Source organism: Sus scrofa, chromosome 1 (assembly GCF_054392235.1).
Source record: "Sus scrofa isolate SSC_HxYL_T2T_F1_AM1 chromosome 1, Sscrofa_HxYL_maternal_Yorkshire_Landrace_v2.0, whole genome shotgun sequence".
Taxonomy (NCBI): domain Eukaryota; kingdom Metazoa; phylum Chordata; class Mammalia; order Artiodactyla; family Suidae; genus Sus; species Sus scrofa.
Window position 1 is genome coordinate 216145008 of NC_139383.1, and position 18958 is coordinate 216163965.

General features: G+C 36.9%; 1 protein-coding gene across 10 annotated transcripts in view; it reads right to left on the bottom strand.

Annotated features, from left to right (window-relative positions):
* Positions 1–16292: 16292 nt before the first annotated feature.
* The window catches only part of CNTLN (centlein), a 326291-nt gene continuing 323625 nt past the window's right edge, over positions 16293–18958 (bottom strand). For all 10 annotated transcript variants that reach the window (XM_084984605.1, XM_084984594.1, XM_084984632.1 and 7 more), the window contains one exon: positions 16293–17657. In XM_084984605.1, the coding sequence (XP_084840731.1) occupies positions 17556–17657 (102 nt within the window). In that variant the 3' untranslated portion in view covers positions 16293–17555. The remainder of the gene's footprint in view (positions 17658–18958) is intronic.

An 18958-nucleotide genomic window follows, 5' to 3' on the forward strand; every position in this document is an offset into this window, starting at 1 on the left:
AGAGTTCCCACTGTGGTACAGAGGAAACAAATCTGACGAGGAACCATGAGGTTTCAGCTTTGATCCCTGGCCTTGCTCAGTGTGTTAAGGATCCAGCATTGCCATGAGCTGTGGTGTAGGTTGCAGACATGGCTCGGATCTGGTGTTGCTGTGGCTCTGGCATAGGCCTGCAGCTACAGCTCCAATTCGACCTCTAGCCTGGGAACCTCCATATGCCACAAGTGCAACCCCAAAAAGACAAAAGACAAAAAAAAAAAAAAAAAAAAAAAGACAGAACTAAATAGCCATTTTTCCAAAGAAGACAGATTAATGGTCAAGAGATAACTGAACATCATTAATCATCAGGGTAATGCAAATTAAAAACACAAAAATATATCACCATACCTGTTAGAATGGCTATCATCAAGAAAACAAGAGAGAGGAGTTCCTGATGTAATGCAGCAGAAACGAATCCAACTAGTATCCATGAGGACATGGGTTTGATCCCTGGCCTCGCTCAGTGGGTTAAGGATCCGGCATTGCCATGAGCTGTGGTATAGGTCATAGATGCAGCTTGGATCCAGCATTGCTGTGGCCATGGCTTAGGCCAGCAGCTATAGCTCTGATTCACTCCCTAGCCTGGGAACTTCCATATGCCATGAGTGCAACACTAAAAAGCAAAAAGAAAGAAAGAGAGAGAGAGGGAGGGAGGGAGGGAGGGAGGGAAGGAAGGAAGGAAGGAAGGAAGAAAGAGAAAGAAAGGAAGGAAGGAAAGAAGGAAGGAAGGAAGAAAGAAAGAAAGGATGCAGAGAAAAGGCAAATTCTTGTACACTATTGGTGGAAAAGTAAATTAGTTCTTTCCGGATGGAAAACAGTATGGCGATTTCTCAAAAATTAAAAATAGAACTGCCTAGTGATCTAGCAATCCCATTTCTGGGTATGTATCCAGAGGAGATGAAATCAGGATCTCAAAGAGATATAGGCACTTCCATGTTTATGGTAGCATTATTCACAATACCCAAGATATGTAAACAATCCAAATGCCCATCAGCAAAAAAAAGGATAAAGAACAGATAGATGGACGGACAGACAGACAGACACAAACACACATACAGGAATATTGTTCAGCTATGAGAAAGGAGGAAAATTTGCCATTTGTGACAACATGGATGGGACTTGAGGGCATTATGCTAAGTGAGATAAGTCAGACAGAAAAAGATTAATACTGGATGGTATTACTTTTTTTTTTTTTTTTTTTTTGCCGTTTTTCTAGGGCCATTCCCAAGGCATATGGAGATTCCCAGGCTAGGGGTCAAATCGGAGCTGTAGCCGCCGGCCTACGCCAGAGCCACAGCAACATGGGATCCGAGCCTTGTCTGCAACCTACACCACAGTTCAGGGCAACGCCGGATCCTTAATCCACAGAGCAAGGCCAGGGATTGAACCCACAACCTCATGGTTCCTAGTCAGATTTGTTAACCACTGCGCCACGACGGGAACTCCTGGATGGTTTTACTTATATATGGAATCTAAAAAAGTTGAACTCATAAAAACAGAGAGTAAAATGGTGGTCCCCAGATATTCAAAGGAAGTTTTGGTGGAACTGGGAAAATATTTTTTAAGGGTACAAACTCGGAACTAGCAGATAAATAGGTCCTGGAGATCTAATGCACACTCTAGTTAGTGTAGATAATAATACTGTATTATAAACTTAGAGAGTTGCCAAGAGACCATATCTTAATCCTTATCCAAAAAAGGAATGATAAATATGTTATGTGATAGCAGAGTTAGTTAATGCTACATTGGTAATCGCATGGCAATATATAAATGTATCTCATCAGCATGTGGTATACCTTAAACTTATATAAAGTTATATGTCAATTATATATCCATAAAAATACATTTAAAAATAAACAAAATAAAGGAAAAAGGAGAAATCTCAATGGATATGCAGAAATACAAAAAAAAAGTAAGAGAATACTATGAACAATTACATGCCAACAAATTTGACAACCTACAAGAAATGGACAAGTTTCTAGAGACTTTTAGCCCACCACAACAGAATCAAGAAGCAACTGATCAACTGAACAAACTGATCACTAGAAATGAAATTGAATATGTAATAAAAACACACTCCATACAAATAAAAGTCCAGGACCAGATGGCTTCATAGGCAATTCTACCAAACATACAAAGAGGAACTTAAACCCATCCTTCTTAAACTTTTCCAAAGGGTTGAAGAAGAAGGAACACTCCCAACGACATTGTATGATGCCACCATCATCCTAGTAGCAAAACCAAAGATACAACCAAAAAGAAAATTATAGGCTAATATCTTTGATGAATATAGAAGCAAAAATTCTCAGCAAAATTTCAGCCAACAAATCCAATAACATATAAAAAAGATCATACACCATGACCAAGTGGGATTCATCCCAGATTTGCAAGGATGGTTCAACATATGCAAATCAGTCAACGTCATACACCACATTAACAAAAAAAAAGTCAAAAACCACATGATCATTTCCATAGATGTAGAAAAAGCATTTGACAAAGTCCAACATTGATTCATGATAAAAACTCTTACCAAAGTGGGTATAGAGGGAACATACCTTAACATAATAAAAGCCACTTATGACAAATCCACAGCAAATATAATGCTCAGTGGAGAAAACTGAAAGCCTTCCCCCTAAAATCTGGAACAAGACAAGGATGCCCACTCTCACTACTGTTATTCAACATGGTATTGGATGTCCTAGCCACAGCAATCAGACAAACAAAGGAAATAAAAAGCACCCAAATTGGAAGAGGTAAAATTGTCACTTTATGCAGATGACATGATACCATATATAGAAAACCCTAAAGACTCCACATAAAAACTACTCGAACTGATCAACAAATTCAGCGAAGGAGCAGGATATTAGATTAACATTCAGAAATTGGTTGCATTTCTGTATACTAACAATGAAATATTAGAAAAGGAACACAAAAATACAACATCTTTTAAAATCACACCCCCCAAAATTAAATACCTAGGAATAAATCTGACAAAGAAAGACTTATAGGCTTAGAACTGTAAAACATTAATCAAGGAAATTAAAGAGGATTCAAAGAAATGGAAAGATATTCCATGCTCCTGGGTTGGAAAAATTAACATTTTTTTAAATGACCATACTACCCAAATCAATCTACAGATTCAATGCAATCCCTATCAAATTACCCATGACATTTTTCACAGAACTAGAACAAACCATCCACAAATTTATATGGAACCACAAATGACCCAGTATTGCCAAAGAAACCCTGAGGAACAAAAACCAAGCAGGAGGCATAACTCTCCCAGACTTCAGGCAATATTACAAAGCCACAGTCGTCAAGACAGTGTGGTACTGGTACCAAAACACACAGACAGACCAGTGGGACAGAATGAGAACCCAGAAATAAACCCAGACACCTATGGTCAACTAATCTTTGACAAAGGAGGCAAGAATATAAAAAGGGAACAAGACAGTCTTTTCAGCAAGCAATGCTGGGAAACCTGGACAGCTGCATGCAAAGCAGTGAAACTCGAACACACCCTCACACCATGCACGAAGACAAACTCAAAATGGCTTAAAGACTTAAATATAAGACACCATCAAACTCCTGGAAGAGAACATAGGCAAAACATTCTGTGACATCAACCTTATGAATGTTTTCTCAGGTCAGTCTCCCAAAGGAACAGAAATAAGAGCAAAAATAAACCAATGGGACCTAATCAAACTGAAAAGCTTTGCACAACAAAGGAAACCGTAAGAAAAACCCAAAAAGACAACCTACAGAATGGGAGAAAATAGTTTCAAATGATGCAACGGACCAGGGCTTAATCTCTAAAATATATAAACAACTTATACAACTCAACAGCCAAAAACAACAAAAACAACCCAATTGAAAAAAATGGGCAAAAGACCTGAATAGACATTTCTCCAAAGAAGATATACAGATGGCCAACAAGCACATGAAAAAACATGCTCAATATCACTGATTATTAAAGATGCAAATCAAAACTACACCCGTGTGTGTGTGTGTGTGTGTGTGTGTGTGTGTGTGTGTGTGTGAGACTGGGTCACTTTCCTGTACAGCAGCAAATTGACAGAACATTGTAAACCAAGTATAGCAGAAAAGATAAAAATCATAAAAAAATTCACAACTCAAAAAAAAAGTGTTTTTTTCAGTTGCATTTACTCTCATGTATGTCCCAGACTTTTTCTCAGCATCCCACTCCTTTTATTTCAGGATCATGGCCATGAGTGGAAGAATTGTTGGGGATATCAGAAAAACACAATAAGACTTGCTAGAGCTAGAGCTGTGCATTCACAAACACACATACACACAGACTCACATGCACTCGTTTTATTTATTTTAGTAAATTTACTATTGTTAAAAACAGGTCCTGGACACGGTTTTCAGTCCCAATGTGTCCCATGGTTGCAGGAATCGAAATCTCTTTGGATATTGCATGGTAAGTTTTCTCGTTTTTACACTATGCATCAAGTTGTTAAATGACTGACCTGAGGCTGGAATTTTCTTCCTTCAGTGTGTCAGTAACACTTAACAGTAGCCATTCAATTTCAGAGTCTTTATAATTATTGCCGTCCCCAGATCTTTCAAATACTGGACATCTTATACAACTGTATCCTTTCCTACTCAGATCCTTTCCCAACTGACCACAGGTGAGAGTCTCAGTAATCATGATACTACAACATATGGGGATTATCGTCTCTAATTACCACTGATAATGGGGTGTTTGCTGTCATCTAAACAGTGAATAATACAATTCCAGAACGCCCTTCTGAAAACCTGCTTCCTAAGACCATTTCTGATACTCTCTCTTAGTTGGGTTCTTGCAGAAGCTCCTTCAAGACAAAGATTTGAATGCAAGGAGTTTACTGGGGAAATAATCCTAGGAAATAGGAGGAGAAAAGGGAAGAAAGATAAGCCAGCCAATATGGGGCATTTATCATACAAGATATCACCGTGAATAATTGGAGCTTAATCCTGAAGAATTCTGGGAAAATGTGTCAATGAGTTCCTTAGAGTTTGCCATGGAAGAGTGAGGAAACTGGATACTGACTCTTTTGAATGCATACCAACTTCGGCAGTCATTGGTTAAGGGTTGTTCCTGAGGGTTAGTTTTCTAGCACCTTTGACTGCCAATGGGTACAGGTTTCCTTTTGGAGCGATGAAAATATTTGGAAATGGACAGTGGTGATGGTTGCACAAACTTGTGAATATACTAAAAAATGTTGAATTGTGTACTTTCAATTTTACTATAGATGAAGTATATCTCATTGAATGTATACAAATGGTCACTCCAGATAAAATCTATGTAGATTTTATGCATTTTATTGAATAATTTATCATAGATAAGGATGTTCCACAGTTCCTTTAATCATTTGTATACTGACTGACAGTGGGGTTGTTTATTGCTTTTTGTCTCTACAATCTATTTGTTAATATTTGTTCCTATTTATTTGCACTTTTACTCTATAGAGATGATTGCCAACAGGGCTATGTCTGGCAAATTTTTAGCAGATGTATTAAATTACCTTGCAACTATTTAGCAATTCACATTCTCACCATCAATATACGAATATGCTCACTTCCACATACTCTCACCAGCACTGAAACTCTATTTTCCACTTTGAGAGGTAAAAATTATTTATTTCCACTTGAGATTCAGTATTTCTCAGTCTACTGGCTTTCTCAGTTTGTACTTTTCTTATCTTTTGTCAGTACATATTACTATATAAAAGCTGTAAAATATTATCATATGACACCCCATAATTTCTCCTACTTGATTCTGTTGGTGTACTGAATTATATCAACTATTTCCTAATCATTATATTTGGAATAAAAATCTTTTTGGCCAAATGTGCTGTGATTTGAATAATTAGAATTTCTATTTTCACTTAGAATATTTATACTCCTACTAGTAAATAATATTGATCTGTAGTTCTCTTTTTAGTTATATTTATCTAGCTTTATTATTTAGCCTGCCCTTGCTTCTTAAATATGACCTATGGGACCTCCTCATCTTTCTCTGTGAAGAGTTAAAATAACAGGAACCATCTGTTCTTTAAGCCTGTTCTGGGTGGCAGACCTTGAGCTGTGTTTCTAATTTCTCTTATGTGTAATGGCTTATTTAACTTTCTATCAATTCTTAAGTGAACTTTGTTATGTAAATTTTGTTAGAAAAGCATACATTTCCTTAAGATTGACGTATAGTTTACATATTCTTTTACAGTTTTTGAAATGTCTTCCTATCTTTTCTGATTCCTAATGTTGCATGTTTTTGTTTTTTTTTTCTACCCTTAATTAGGTTTCCCAGGGTTAATTAATTAAAGTATCAGCCTTCCTTTTAATATCCTTTTTTAAATTGTTTTTCTTTAATTTCATGAATTCTTTCCCCATTCTCCCTTTAGTTTTATTATTTTGGTTTTGTTTCTGTTTTCAGTTTGGCAAGTAGCATGTTTATTTTCAGTCCATGAAAAAAAATTTTTGAGTTACTATTTTTTTTAATGCAGATTTAGCTATCTCAGACTTTTTTGATAAAAAGTATTCCACTTTCATTACTTTTTATATTATTTTCAATTTCCATTTTCTCTTCCTTTTCTTCAGGGATGGTTTTTAAAGACTTTTTGTTTTTAATTGAAAGGGAAATACATATCCGTGGAATCATACTGAAATAGTATAAAAGGATACACTGAAACAAGCAAGTATTTCTCCTAGTACAGATCCCCTAGTCCTCTCCAGAGATAAATACACTTATCAGAGTCTGGTGTTTCCTTTTATGAACATACTGTACAGATAACATGTTTTGAAAACTGTTCCTTTTAACTTCTAGTTTAATTTCTTAGGAACCTTCCCAAGGTCAGTTTTGTGGTAGATTTGAAGAGCCCAACCTTTGTTCTACTTTGTTCTGAAATCCCTTTACTGCTTGCTTCCACCTGCCAACGTTTCCACAGTTCAAATCTGAGAAACAACCATAGAACAACTTGGGCTTCTAAATTTGTGGGTTTCTCCTGGACAGCTGCATGCAAAGCAGTGAAACTAGAACACACCCTCACACTATGCACAAAAATAAACTCCAAATGGCTGAAAGACTTAAATATACGACAGGACACCATCAAACTCCTAGAAGAAAACATAGGCAAAACACTCTCTGACATCAACATCATGAATATTTTCTCAGGTCAGTCTCCCAAAGCAATAGAAATTAGAGCAAAAATAAACCCATGGGACCTCATCAAACTGAAAAGCTTTTGCACAGCAAAGGAAACCAAAAAGAAAACAAAAAACAACTTTCAGAATGGGAGAAAATAGTTTCAAATGATGCAACCGACAAGGGCTTAATCTCTAGAATATATAAGCAACTTACACAACTCAACAGCAAAAAAGCCAATCAATCAATGGAAAAATGGGCAAAAGACCTGAATAGACATTTCTCCAAAGAAGATATACAGATGGCCAACAAACACATGAAAAAATGCTCAACATCGCTGATTATAAGAGAAATGCAAATCAAAACTACCATGAGATACCACCTCACACCAGTCAGAATGGCCATCATTAATAAATCCACAAATAACAAGTGCTGGAGGGGCTGTGGAGAAAAGGGAACCCTCCTGCACTGTTGGTGGGAATATAAACTGGTACAGCCTCTATGGAGAACAGTTTGGAGATACCTTAGAAATCTATACATAGAACTACCATATGACCCTGCAATCCCACTCTTGGGCATCTATCCGGACAAAACTCTACTTAAAAGAGACACGTGCACCCGCATGTTCATTGCAGCACTATTCACAATAGCCAAGACATGGAAACAACCCAAATGTCCATCGACGGATGATTGGATTCGGAAGAGGTGGTATATATACACAATGGAATACTACTCAGCCATAAAAAAGAATGACATAATGCCATTTGCAGCCACATGGATGGAACTAGAGAATCTCATCCTGAGTGAAATGAGCCAGAAAGACAAAGACAAATACCATATGATATCACTTATAACTGGAATCTAATATCCAGCACAAATGAACCTTTCCACAGAAAAGAAAATCATGGACTTGGAGAAGAGACTTGTGGCTGCCTGATGGGAGGGGGAGGGAGTGGGAGGGATTGGGAGCTTGGGCTTATCAGACACAACTTAGAACAGCTTTACAAGGAGATCCTGCTGAATAGCATTGAGAATTTTGTCTAGATACTCATGTTGCAACAGAACAAAGGGTGGGGGAAAAATGTAATTGTAATGTATACATGTAAGGATAACTTGACCCCCTTGCTGTACAGTGGGAAAATAAAAAAAAATAATAATAACAATTAGGCTGAACAAAATAAAATAGAAACCACTTAAAACATTAAAAATAAATAAATAAATTTGTGGGTTTCTGAGAATGGTTTTATTTTTTTTGCTGTGGAAGACTAATGTTGCTGTCCCAGTCTCTCAACCTCACACAAAGAGGTGAGAATCAATGATTCCTTAAATTCATGTTAAGCGTCTTTGGGAGACAGACCCTGCTCTTGGTGAAGAGGGTTCCTTTTGTTTATATCTTATGGTGGTAGTGCAAAGAGGTACTTGGAACTTTGCATAAGCTCCATCTGTCTTCCTTCCCCAAATCATCACAAATAAGCATTTTAAGTAAAATCTATGCTTACCTTGAAAAAAGGCTCCAAGACAAGTTCTCCAGCTGCCTCTACTTCTTTCAGATTGTCAAACCTAAACACCTGCCATGGAAGGTGTCTCCTGAAATGGTTCCTAATCATCTCCACGTCCTATTACATTCTTCTGTAATTCCCTCCGTGTGGGGGGTGAGGGGGTGGGGAGGCGTGAGGTAGAATAAGTTGCCATTATTGAAGAGACTCACATAGCAAAGAACAAAGGGCAGCCTCCAGCCAATAACTAGCAAGAAACCGAAGACCTCAGTTCAATATCCCTTCAAAGAGTTAAATCCTGTCAACATTCTGAGGAAGCTTCTAACCCTTTTGAGTCAAGCCTTGATGTGATTGCAGTCTTCTTAGAGACCCAGTGTCAAGAGAACCCAATTAAACTGTGCTCAGACTTCTGACATAAAGAAACTAGACCCAATAGTTATTGTTGTTTTAAGCCAATAAGTTTTAGGGTAATTTGTTATGAAGCAATGGATAAATAGACCTGTGTTTTAGAAATTTCTTGTGAAATCCATGTTGATTACTGGGATTTCCTTTTTCAGATAATTGGTCTGGAAAAGAGTAAAGTGCCCCAAAGAACTCCAATTACCCCATTCCCATCAGCCTGTGTTTCTGAAATGACCACAGATGCAGATTTCAGAGATAGAAAAAAAAAAAAGATAAGCGTGGTCATGGAAAGAATAGAATTTTAAAAATATTACCACTACATACCTATAAGAATGGCTTAAAAAAAAAAAAAGCACCCAACAATACCAAGTCTCAAAGAGGATGCAGACCAACTTGATATCTTGGACTTTGTTGGTGAGACTCTCAAATAGTATAGCCATTCTATAAAACATTTTTTGCAGTTTCTTACCAAGTTAAATACATTTACTGCTTTACCCAGTTGAGATGAATCTCTAGAAAAGAACTAGTGGTCCTAAGCCAAAGAAACTTGTCAAAACGAGAAGATTTTCTGCACTCTCAGGTTGAACAGTAGTGACCTGAGAAGACATTGTTGGACAATGCAAACTTCATTTATATTTTAAATTTTATATCTTTTACTAAATCTCATCCCAAAATATACAGAGCACTTTAAGTAGGTTTAGGAAGGTAAAAGGTGTATTTTCCAGTTTCTGGAGATGGATGGAGCACAAGGGAAGCCTCTAATACCTCTCTACTAATGGCTATGGGTTCCTTGTGCCAGGGTTAGCATGAACAAAGAGTGACATTTTCTCTCCAGGAAACTATGGCTACAAGGAGGCAGCAGGGCACTGCCTTCTTTTCACTTATTCTCAAAAATGATATCCTAGGGGGAAGGAAAACTGAATGATAGAACTTGTTTGTTGGAAGGGGCTGAAGTCAAGACTGCGGTTTTGTGGACCAGGTGTGTTTAGAAGAAAGAAGGAAATTGAGGATTGGACTGTGGAGAAGAAATCTTTGTAGTGCTTACCACTCCATAGTGAATAGGAAAAAATCAAATATGTATTTGTATATTTAAAAATTAAAAGATAAGCCAAGAGGTTTTTTTTGTTTGTTTTGTTTTAAAGATCATACATTTGATGAAACCTTGCCTCACAGGCAAGAGAAACTCATTTTTATTCTATATATATTGTCATTCATATACACTTCGTGTTAATACCAAATGAAGAAACACAGAAATTAAAAATAGCAACTCTTGTGCCCACTTATTTCATGAACCCTTCTGAACATAGTTAATAAAGGGCTCTTTGAAAATGTTTTCTAGTACTCATCCCTTCTGCTTGGTTTTAAGTTATTTGAGGGCACTCAGAAGGCTATTGATTTCTTAGAGCAATTTTCACTTGGACTATCTAAATTATTTACTCTACCTGGCAGAATCCTGCATAATTTTGAGGAGTAATTAGTTTAGGCAAAACGTTCAACAGGAAATTAAGGGCCAGTGTTAAAGAATAAAACCCACCCCTTTCCTTGTCCCATATTCTGAAACACACAAGACAACATGTGCCTATAGCATCCATGGTGGCTAAACTTATCTTGTAATTTCACAGGAGATGAATATCACTCACAGAGGATTGCTTTGTTGATGTTGAGTTATTTGAGTTTTTTTATTTTTTAAAATCATTATTTCCCCAATACATGTTTTCTTCTACTGTACAGCATATGACCCAGTTACACATGCATGTACACATTCTCTATTCGTACATTACTATGCTCCATCATAAGTGACTAGACATAGTTCTCAGTGCCACACAGCAGGATCTCATTGCTAATCTATTCCAAAGGCAATAGTTTGTATTTATGAACCCCAAACTCCCCAACCACCCCATTCCCTCCCCCTCCCCCTTGGCAACCACAAGTCTTTTCTCGAAGCCCATGATTTTTTTCTGTGGAAATGTTCATTTGTGCCTTATATTAGATTCCAGATATAAGTGATATATGGTATTTGTCTTTCTCTTTCTGACTTACTTCACTCAGGATGAGAGTTTCTAGTTCCATCCATGTTGCTGCAAATGGCATTATGTCATTCTTTTTTATGGCTGAGTAGTATTCCATTGTGTATATATACCAAATCTTCCTAAACCAATCATCTGGCAATGGACATTTGGGTTGTTTCCATGTCTTGGCTATTGTGAATAAAGCTGCAATGACCATGCAGATGTATGTGTCTTTTCAAGGAAAGTTTTGTCTGGATGTATGCCCAAGAGTGGGATTGCTGGGTCATATGGTAGTTCTATGTATATATTTCTAAGGTACCTTCATGCTGATCTCCATAGTGGCTGTACAAGCTTGCATTCCCACCAACAGTGCAGGAGGGTTCCCTTTTCTCCACAACCCCCTCCAGCACTTGTTATTTGTGGACTTATTAATGCTGGCCATTCTGAGTGGTGTGAGGTGGTATCTCATGGTAGTTTTGATTTGTATTTCTCTTATAATCAGCGATGTTGAGCATTTTTTCATGTGCTTGTTGGCCGTCTGTACATCTTCCTTGGAAAAATGTCTATTCAGGTCCTTTGCCCATTTTTCCATTGGGGTATTGGCTTTTTTGCTGTTGAGTTGTATAAGTTGCTTATATATTCTAGAGATTAAGCCCTTGTCCGTTGTATCGTTTGAAACTATTTTCTCCCATTCTGTAGGTTGTCTTTTGGGGGGTTTTTGGGTTTCCTTTGCTGTGCAAAAGCTTTTCAGTTTGATTAGGTCCCATTGGTTTATTTTTGCTCTTATTTCTGTTCCTTTGGGAGACTGACCTGAGAAAACATTCATAAGGTTGATGTCACAGAATGTTTTGCCTATGTTCTCTTCCAGGAGTTTGATGGTGTCTTATATTTAAGTCTTTAAGCCATTTTGAGTTTGTCTTCGTGCATGGTGTGAGGGTGTGTTCGAGTTTCACTGCTTTGCATGCAGCTGTCCAGGTTTCCCAGCAATGCTTGCTGAAAAGACTGTCTTGTTCCCTTTTTATATTCTTGCCTCCTTTGTCAAAGATTAGTTGACCATAGGTGTCTGGGTTTATTTCTGGGTTCTCATTCTGTCCCACTGGTCTGTCTGTGTGTTTTGGTACCAGTACCACACTGTCTTGACGACTGTGGCTTTGTAATATTGCCTGAAGTCTGGGAGAGTTATGCCTCCTGCTTGGTTTTTGTTCCTCAGGGTTTCTTTGGCAATACTGGGTCATTTGTGGTTCCATATAAATTTGTGGATGGTTTGTTCTAGTTCTGTGAAAAATGTCATGGGTAATTTGATAGGGATTGCATTGAATCTGTAGATTGATTTGGGTAGTATGGTCATTTAAAAAAATGTTAATTTTTCCAACCCAGGAGCATGGAATATCTTTCCATTTCTTTGAATCCTCTTTAATTTCCTTGATTAACGTCTTATAGTTCTCAGCATATAAGTTCTTTGCCTCATTGGTCAGGTGTATTCCCAGGTATTTGATTTTTGGGGGTCCAATTTTAAAAGGTATTGTATTTCTCTATTCCTTTTCTAATATTTCATTGTTAGTATACAAAAATGTGACTGATTTCTGAATGTTAATCTAATATCCTGCTCCTTCGCTGATTTTGTTGATCAGTTCAAGTAGTGTCTGTGTGGCGTCCTTAGGGTTTTCTATATATAGTATCATGTCATCTGCATACAGTGACACTTTTACCTCTTTTCTCCTATTTGGATGCCTATTATTTATTTTGTTTGTCCGATTGCTGTGGCTAGGACTTCCAGTACTATGTTGAATAACAGTGTTGAGAGTGGACATCCTTGTCTTGTTCCAGATTTTAGTTGGAAGGCTTTCGGCTTTTCTCTATTGAGTATTTTATTTGCTGTGAGTTTGTCATAAATGGCTTTATGTTAAGGTATATTCCCTGTATACACACTTTGGTAAGAATTTTTATCATGAATCAACGTTGGACTTTGTCAAGTGCTTTCTCTGCATCTATTGAGATGATCATGTCGTTTTTGATTTTTTTTTGTTTGTGTGGGTCTATGACTTCATCAAAATTAAAAGCCCTTGCTCTGGGAGTAGACAAGCTACAGACTGGGAGAAAATATTCTCAAACTACAAATATCTGATGAAGGACTTACATCTAGAACAAAGAAATCTCAAAATTCAAGTAACTCCCAAAGACATTCTATGAGGCTACCATCACCCTAATTCCAAACCCAGACAAAGATATCACCAAAAAACAAAACTATAGGCCAATATCTTTGATGAACATAGACGGAAAAATTCTCAACAAAATTTTAGCCATCTGAATCCAACAACATATCAAAAAGATCATACACCACGACCAGGTGAGATGCATCCCAGTTGCACAAGAATGGTTCCACATAAAGCAAATCAATCAACATCACATACCACATTAACAACAGTTACTTGAGTTTTGAGAATTCTTTATTCTAGATGTAAGTCCTTCATCAGATTTTTGTGGTTTGCAAATATTTTCTCCCAGTCTGTAGCTTGTCTATTCCCAGAGCAAGGGTTTTTAATTTTGATGAAGTCTGATTTACCAACTATTCTTTTGTGCATCATGCTTTTGATGTCATGTATACAAACTTGTCACTCGTCTTGGATCCTTGAGATTTTCTCTTTTGTCATCGTTTATATTTTACTTTTAAATGGGTGATTCATTTTGAGATAATTTGTGCTTAAAATGTGGAAGTTTAGATCAAGTTTTGTTTCCCTTTTTAACCTAGGGATTTCCAAATGTTTTGGCATCATTTGTTGGAAGGCTATTCTGATTCCATTAAATTGTTTTCGAACTTTTGTTTAAAATCTGTGGGGCATATTTGCATAGGCGTGTTTTTGGGGTCCTCTATTCTGTTTCATTGGACCATGTGCCTAGTCCTCTGCCAACACCAAAAACTCTTGATTAGTGTAGCTATATAATACATCTTAAAATTGGGTAGAGTGATGTCTCCCACTTAAAAATTTTTGCCTTTCTATACATGTTTTGAAAGAATCTTGTCTCTATCTTCAAAATATCTTTCTGTGAGGTTGATAGGAATTGTGCTAAGCCTGTATATCAATTTTAAGACAAATGACATCTTTGCTATGTTGAGTTCTCAATTTATGCTTTCAGTGTGTCTCCCCATTTCACCTTCTTTGGTTTCTCTCATCAGCATTTGTAGTTTTCAGTATGCAAGTCTTGTACATTGCTGGATTCACACCTAAGTATTTCTCTCCTTTTTTTGAGCAGTTGTAAATTGTATTTTAATTTTTGGTTTCCACATGTTTATCAGTGTACAGATAATATAATTTCTTCTCATATGTTGCTCTCGTATCTTAAGACCTTGTTGATTCTGAAAGGGTAGGTTTATTTTTTTAGTGATAGCTTTACTTTTTCCTTTCCAATCTGTATGCTTTTGTTTTCTTTTCTTGCCTTACTGTACTGGCCAAAATTTTCAATACTATGTTGAATTAAGGTGGTGAGATCTGACATCCTTGTCTTCTTCCTGATCTTAAGAAGAATTCAATCTTCTGTCATTAAGCATAATATTAGGTGTAAGCTTTTGTAAATATTCCTGTCAAATTGAGGCAGTTCCTAGGTTTCTTAGGGTTTTTTTAATGTTTGAGTGTTAAATTTTTCAAGTTATATATCATGTGATATTTCTTCTTTAGTCTGTTAAAATGGTGGTGAGCATTGATTGATTTTTGAATATATTGAACCAGCCTAGATCTTGCCTCTTCTGACCAATATCCCTCATGAACACAGATATAAAAGTTTTCAACAGAATTTAAGGAAATTTGCATTAGTCTTCTATTGCTGCAGTCACAAATTATTACAAATTATAGTGGCTTAAAACAGTAAAAATTTAATCTCTTACAGTTCTAGGTATACAAAATTGGTTTCACTAGGCTGAAGTCAAGGTGTCAACAATTCTGGTTCTTTCTGGATCCTCTAGGATATAATTCATTTCTTTGCTTTTTCCAGTCTCCAAGAGCTGCCTATATTCTTTGGTTCATGGCCCTTTATCTACATACCTACAGCTATTTTGTGGTAGGATCTTCAAATTTCTCCATCCCTCTGCTTCTGCAGTAACATTGTTCTCTATCTCCTCTTGCCTCCTTCTTAGAGAGCATCAGATCATCTCCCTACTCAAATCCTTAATTTAATCACATTTGCAAAGTCCCTTTTGCTGTATAAGGTAACAAATTTACAGGTTTTAGGGATTAAAAGGTAGACATCTTGAGGGGTCAATTTTTAGCCTACCATGGTCTATTTCTTTGTACGGTCTTTGGTTGCGGTATCAGGGTAATAATGTGTTATCTCATTTTTACTTTTTAACAAATTTCTGCTATGATGAGACATTATATTTTAAATTTTATAATTATTTTCTGGTGAGTTGGGAATATTGTGATTAGTACTTAGTCTGCTCATGTATATAGTGCATTCTCTTGTCTGTTTTTGGCTACACCTGCAGCATTTGGAAGTTCCCGGGCCAGGGATTGGACCTGTGCTACAGCTGCGGCCTGCACCACAGCTGTGGCAATGCCGGATCCCTAATCTGTAGTGCCATAAGGAACTTCCTATATAGCATTCTTTTTTTTAACTTTTTAGGGCCACACCCACGGCATAGGGAGGTTCCCAGGCTAGGGGTCCAATAAGAGCTGTAGCTGCTGGCCTAAGCCACAGCCATATCACATACAAGCTGTGTCTGCAACCTACAACACAGCTCACAGCAACACTGGATCCTTCACCAGAGCAAGGCCAGGGATCGAACCCACATCCTCATGAATCCTAGCTGTGTTCCTTAACTACTGAGCCACAACGCGAACTCCCTGTATTGCATTCTTTTAACACAGGTGTAATACCGTTGTATAATAAATGTAATGCTTTGCCATTGAATTCAATAGCAAAACAATCCACACTTTATTATGCCTTAAAAGTGTGACATTCAAAATCCATTTTTCTCTTCTGGCTTTTATATGATGGGTATGCACTGGTATTTTTAAAAAATTGTGGTTTGGTAGTATTTGCAGCACTTGAAATGCTGTCAAGTTGTACCTGTATTACTGTGATTTGCAGTGTGCCCAGCAGTCCTGCCAAGTGGTGAGAACATCACAGATGGTCTCTGCTTCAACTACTCATCTGAACTACTGCAGTGTGAAGGCAGCCATAAGCAAGAGGGGAATGAATGAGCATTGCTGAGTTCCAATAGAACTTTATTGACAGACACTAAAATTTGAATTTCATGTAACTTTCATATGCCACAAAATATTATTTTCCTTTTGATTTTTTTAAAAAAACATTTGATAATGTACAAATTGTTCTTGGCTTATTGTAGGCCACACAAAAACAGGTGGCAGGCTAGATTTGGCCTATGGGCCATAATTTGCCAACTCCCGCCTTAACCTCATGGGACCTATATTCAAAGCAGGGGAGGGGCATAGCAAGAAAGTAAATAAACAGATAAAATAGATAATTTTGTGTTATAAAGGAAATTAAATAGCAAGATGGCCAGAGAACACCTCTCTGAGGAAATATGTAAGGCAAACCTGAATGATAAGCAGGAGCCAAGCATGAGAAAAGTTGAATATGGAGTATTCTAGAAAGAGAATAGCAAAGGCAAAGGCTGGAGGCAGGCACAAGTTTGGTGAACTGGAGGCACCAAAAAATCAGGTGTGGTTGGCAGGAACATAGTAAAGAGGGGAGATGGGGTGGGACTGTTCGAGAATCTAAATATGGGTGATTATCCTTTAGAATTTAACTTTAGTTAGCTGACTTCGAGGACTAGCCTATTTGATTCACTAGGTTTGTGGTCCCTTGCTAATTTATATGGCCACACAAAGTGTTGTGAATTTTAAAAAAGAGATAGCGGAGGAGAACATGTTTTTATTTTTGCCAAATTGTTCCAGGAAAATACAGTATCTGCCATATACTCCAGTAGATTGAGAACAGATGCAACTGGACCACACCATTTATTCATTAAATGTTCATCCTTTAGTTATAATGTCTCATTTTATGTTTGCTTACAATACAAACATGTTGCTTACTGGGTGATTTAAGGCCACTTATAGCAGTTTTATGTAAAAAATATAGTTTCTTTATAAAACTTAAAACATTAAATCCTCAGTTTATACTTTTTTTAAATATTCAGATCAATTTACGTGCACCAAGCCTGTTCTAATTCCTTCTAATGTACTGGATGGAAAATCATTTTCAAGTTTGCATTGATTTGTGGCAATATTTGTATTCAACAATCAAATGCTACACTATTTCCTTTTAAATGGCTATGCACTTAATTAGTTTCACTTGTTCAGCAATTAATTTGTTTCAGAGACTTCTTATTTTGGTATTGAACCCGACTATTGATAGTTGGAGCAGATACTGTATCAGGATTGCAATGCATGTTTTCCCATCATATCACACAAAGTTTTCACATTTGAAAAAAAGTTCTCAATGACAATGTCATCTAATGTCTTTCACAATTGCAAAATACCCTTCAACTAGTCTCTTTTTTTCATTTATTTTCTCCAGTATTGCTTCTAGTAAATATGTGGCAAAAGGAAGCTGTAAAAGAAACACAGAAAAAAAAAAGACGATCAACACTATATTTCTTCAGTTCAAAACATATACTAAATATCATTAAACCATTAGAACTCAGCTATCTGCAACTTCGCACTCATAATGGTACCCTACTGGGTCTCTTTTCAACTGATCTTGCTGGTTAGTGTGGGTAATTTCGTCTCTTATAATAAAAATGATAAAAGAGCAGAAGTAAAATGAAAAAAGATAAACGCCTTATTGAACAATTCATGGTTTACTGACCATGTTAATGTTGTAATCTGCAATACAAGCAGCTAAGCCATTTATCTTCAATCAGCTGATCAATAGCAAGTTACAGTCATCTCTGGGGTCCACAGAAGTAGTACTGTATGTTCATCACTCATCAAAGAATGAGAGAGAACTATCAATACCCTTGTCTGTGTTAGAGGTGAACACCTCAAGGATTGTAGGTGAAATTTCAGAGGAAAAAGAAATGGCAAAAGTATACCCATTGATTAAGTTGTTATAGAAAAGTTTGTCATATCAAAGTGTAATACACATGTTGCAAACTGCTGAGTTTATGAAATGTAGAGTACATTTTTAAATTTCATAATTTATATAACTTTTCTGGTAAAGTTTTATTGTTCCCTGCGCTTCACTGGTTTGCCTGGAGAACACCAACTCATACAATACACTTATGAGGTCTAAGTAAAAGAAAATCTGAAACGTTCCCAAGTTACTTCCCGTAGCCCTACCAAATTCTGTTAATCCCCTTCCTGGCTATTTCACATAAGTTTATTATAATCAAGAAGTTCATGAAGTCATTTCTTGGAGTTGTCCTTTTGATAAATCAGCGAAGACTCTATTTGCTTCCCTGAATATATTAATAACAATGCTTATCAAGCCCAGCCCCCTTCCCTAAGGGATGTAGTAGCATCAGGTTCTTTTTTTGTGCTAGGACAAACGCCAACAGATAGCAATCACCGGTTAGCACCTGACCAAAGTCAGCCTGATGCCCTCTGTGTGAGAGTTCCACTGGGCTTAGATAAACTATGCTCAGCCAAGGTGATTATAATTAGCTAAATTAAGCAAAATGGTACTTTTCTGAATTCGAACTGGTAAAAAGAGAAAAGACTGGGCAGTGGCAGTGAAACAACAGACCAAACAGGCACAAACACAATTTGTAGGCCATGAAAAAAAAAAAAAACCCAAAAAACAAACCAAAAACAAAGACCAGAGATGGTTCATAAAATTTCCTTAGATCCCAAGCATCTTTGTAGCTTAACTTCCTTTTATCTTTATAATAAACCGTCTTCTCCCTAAGC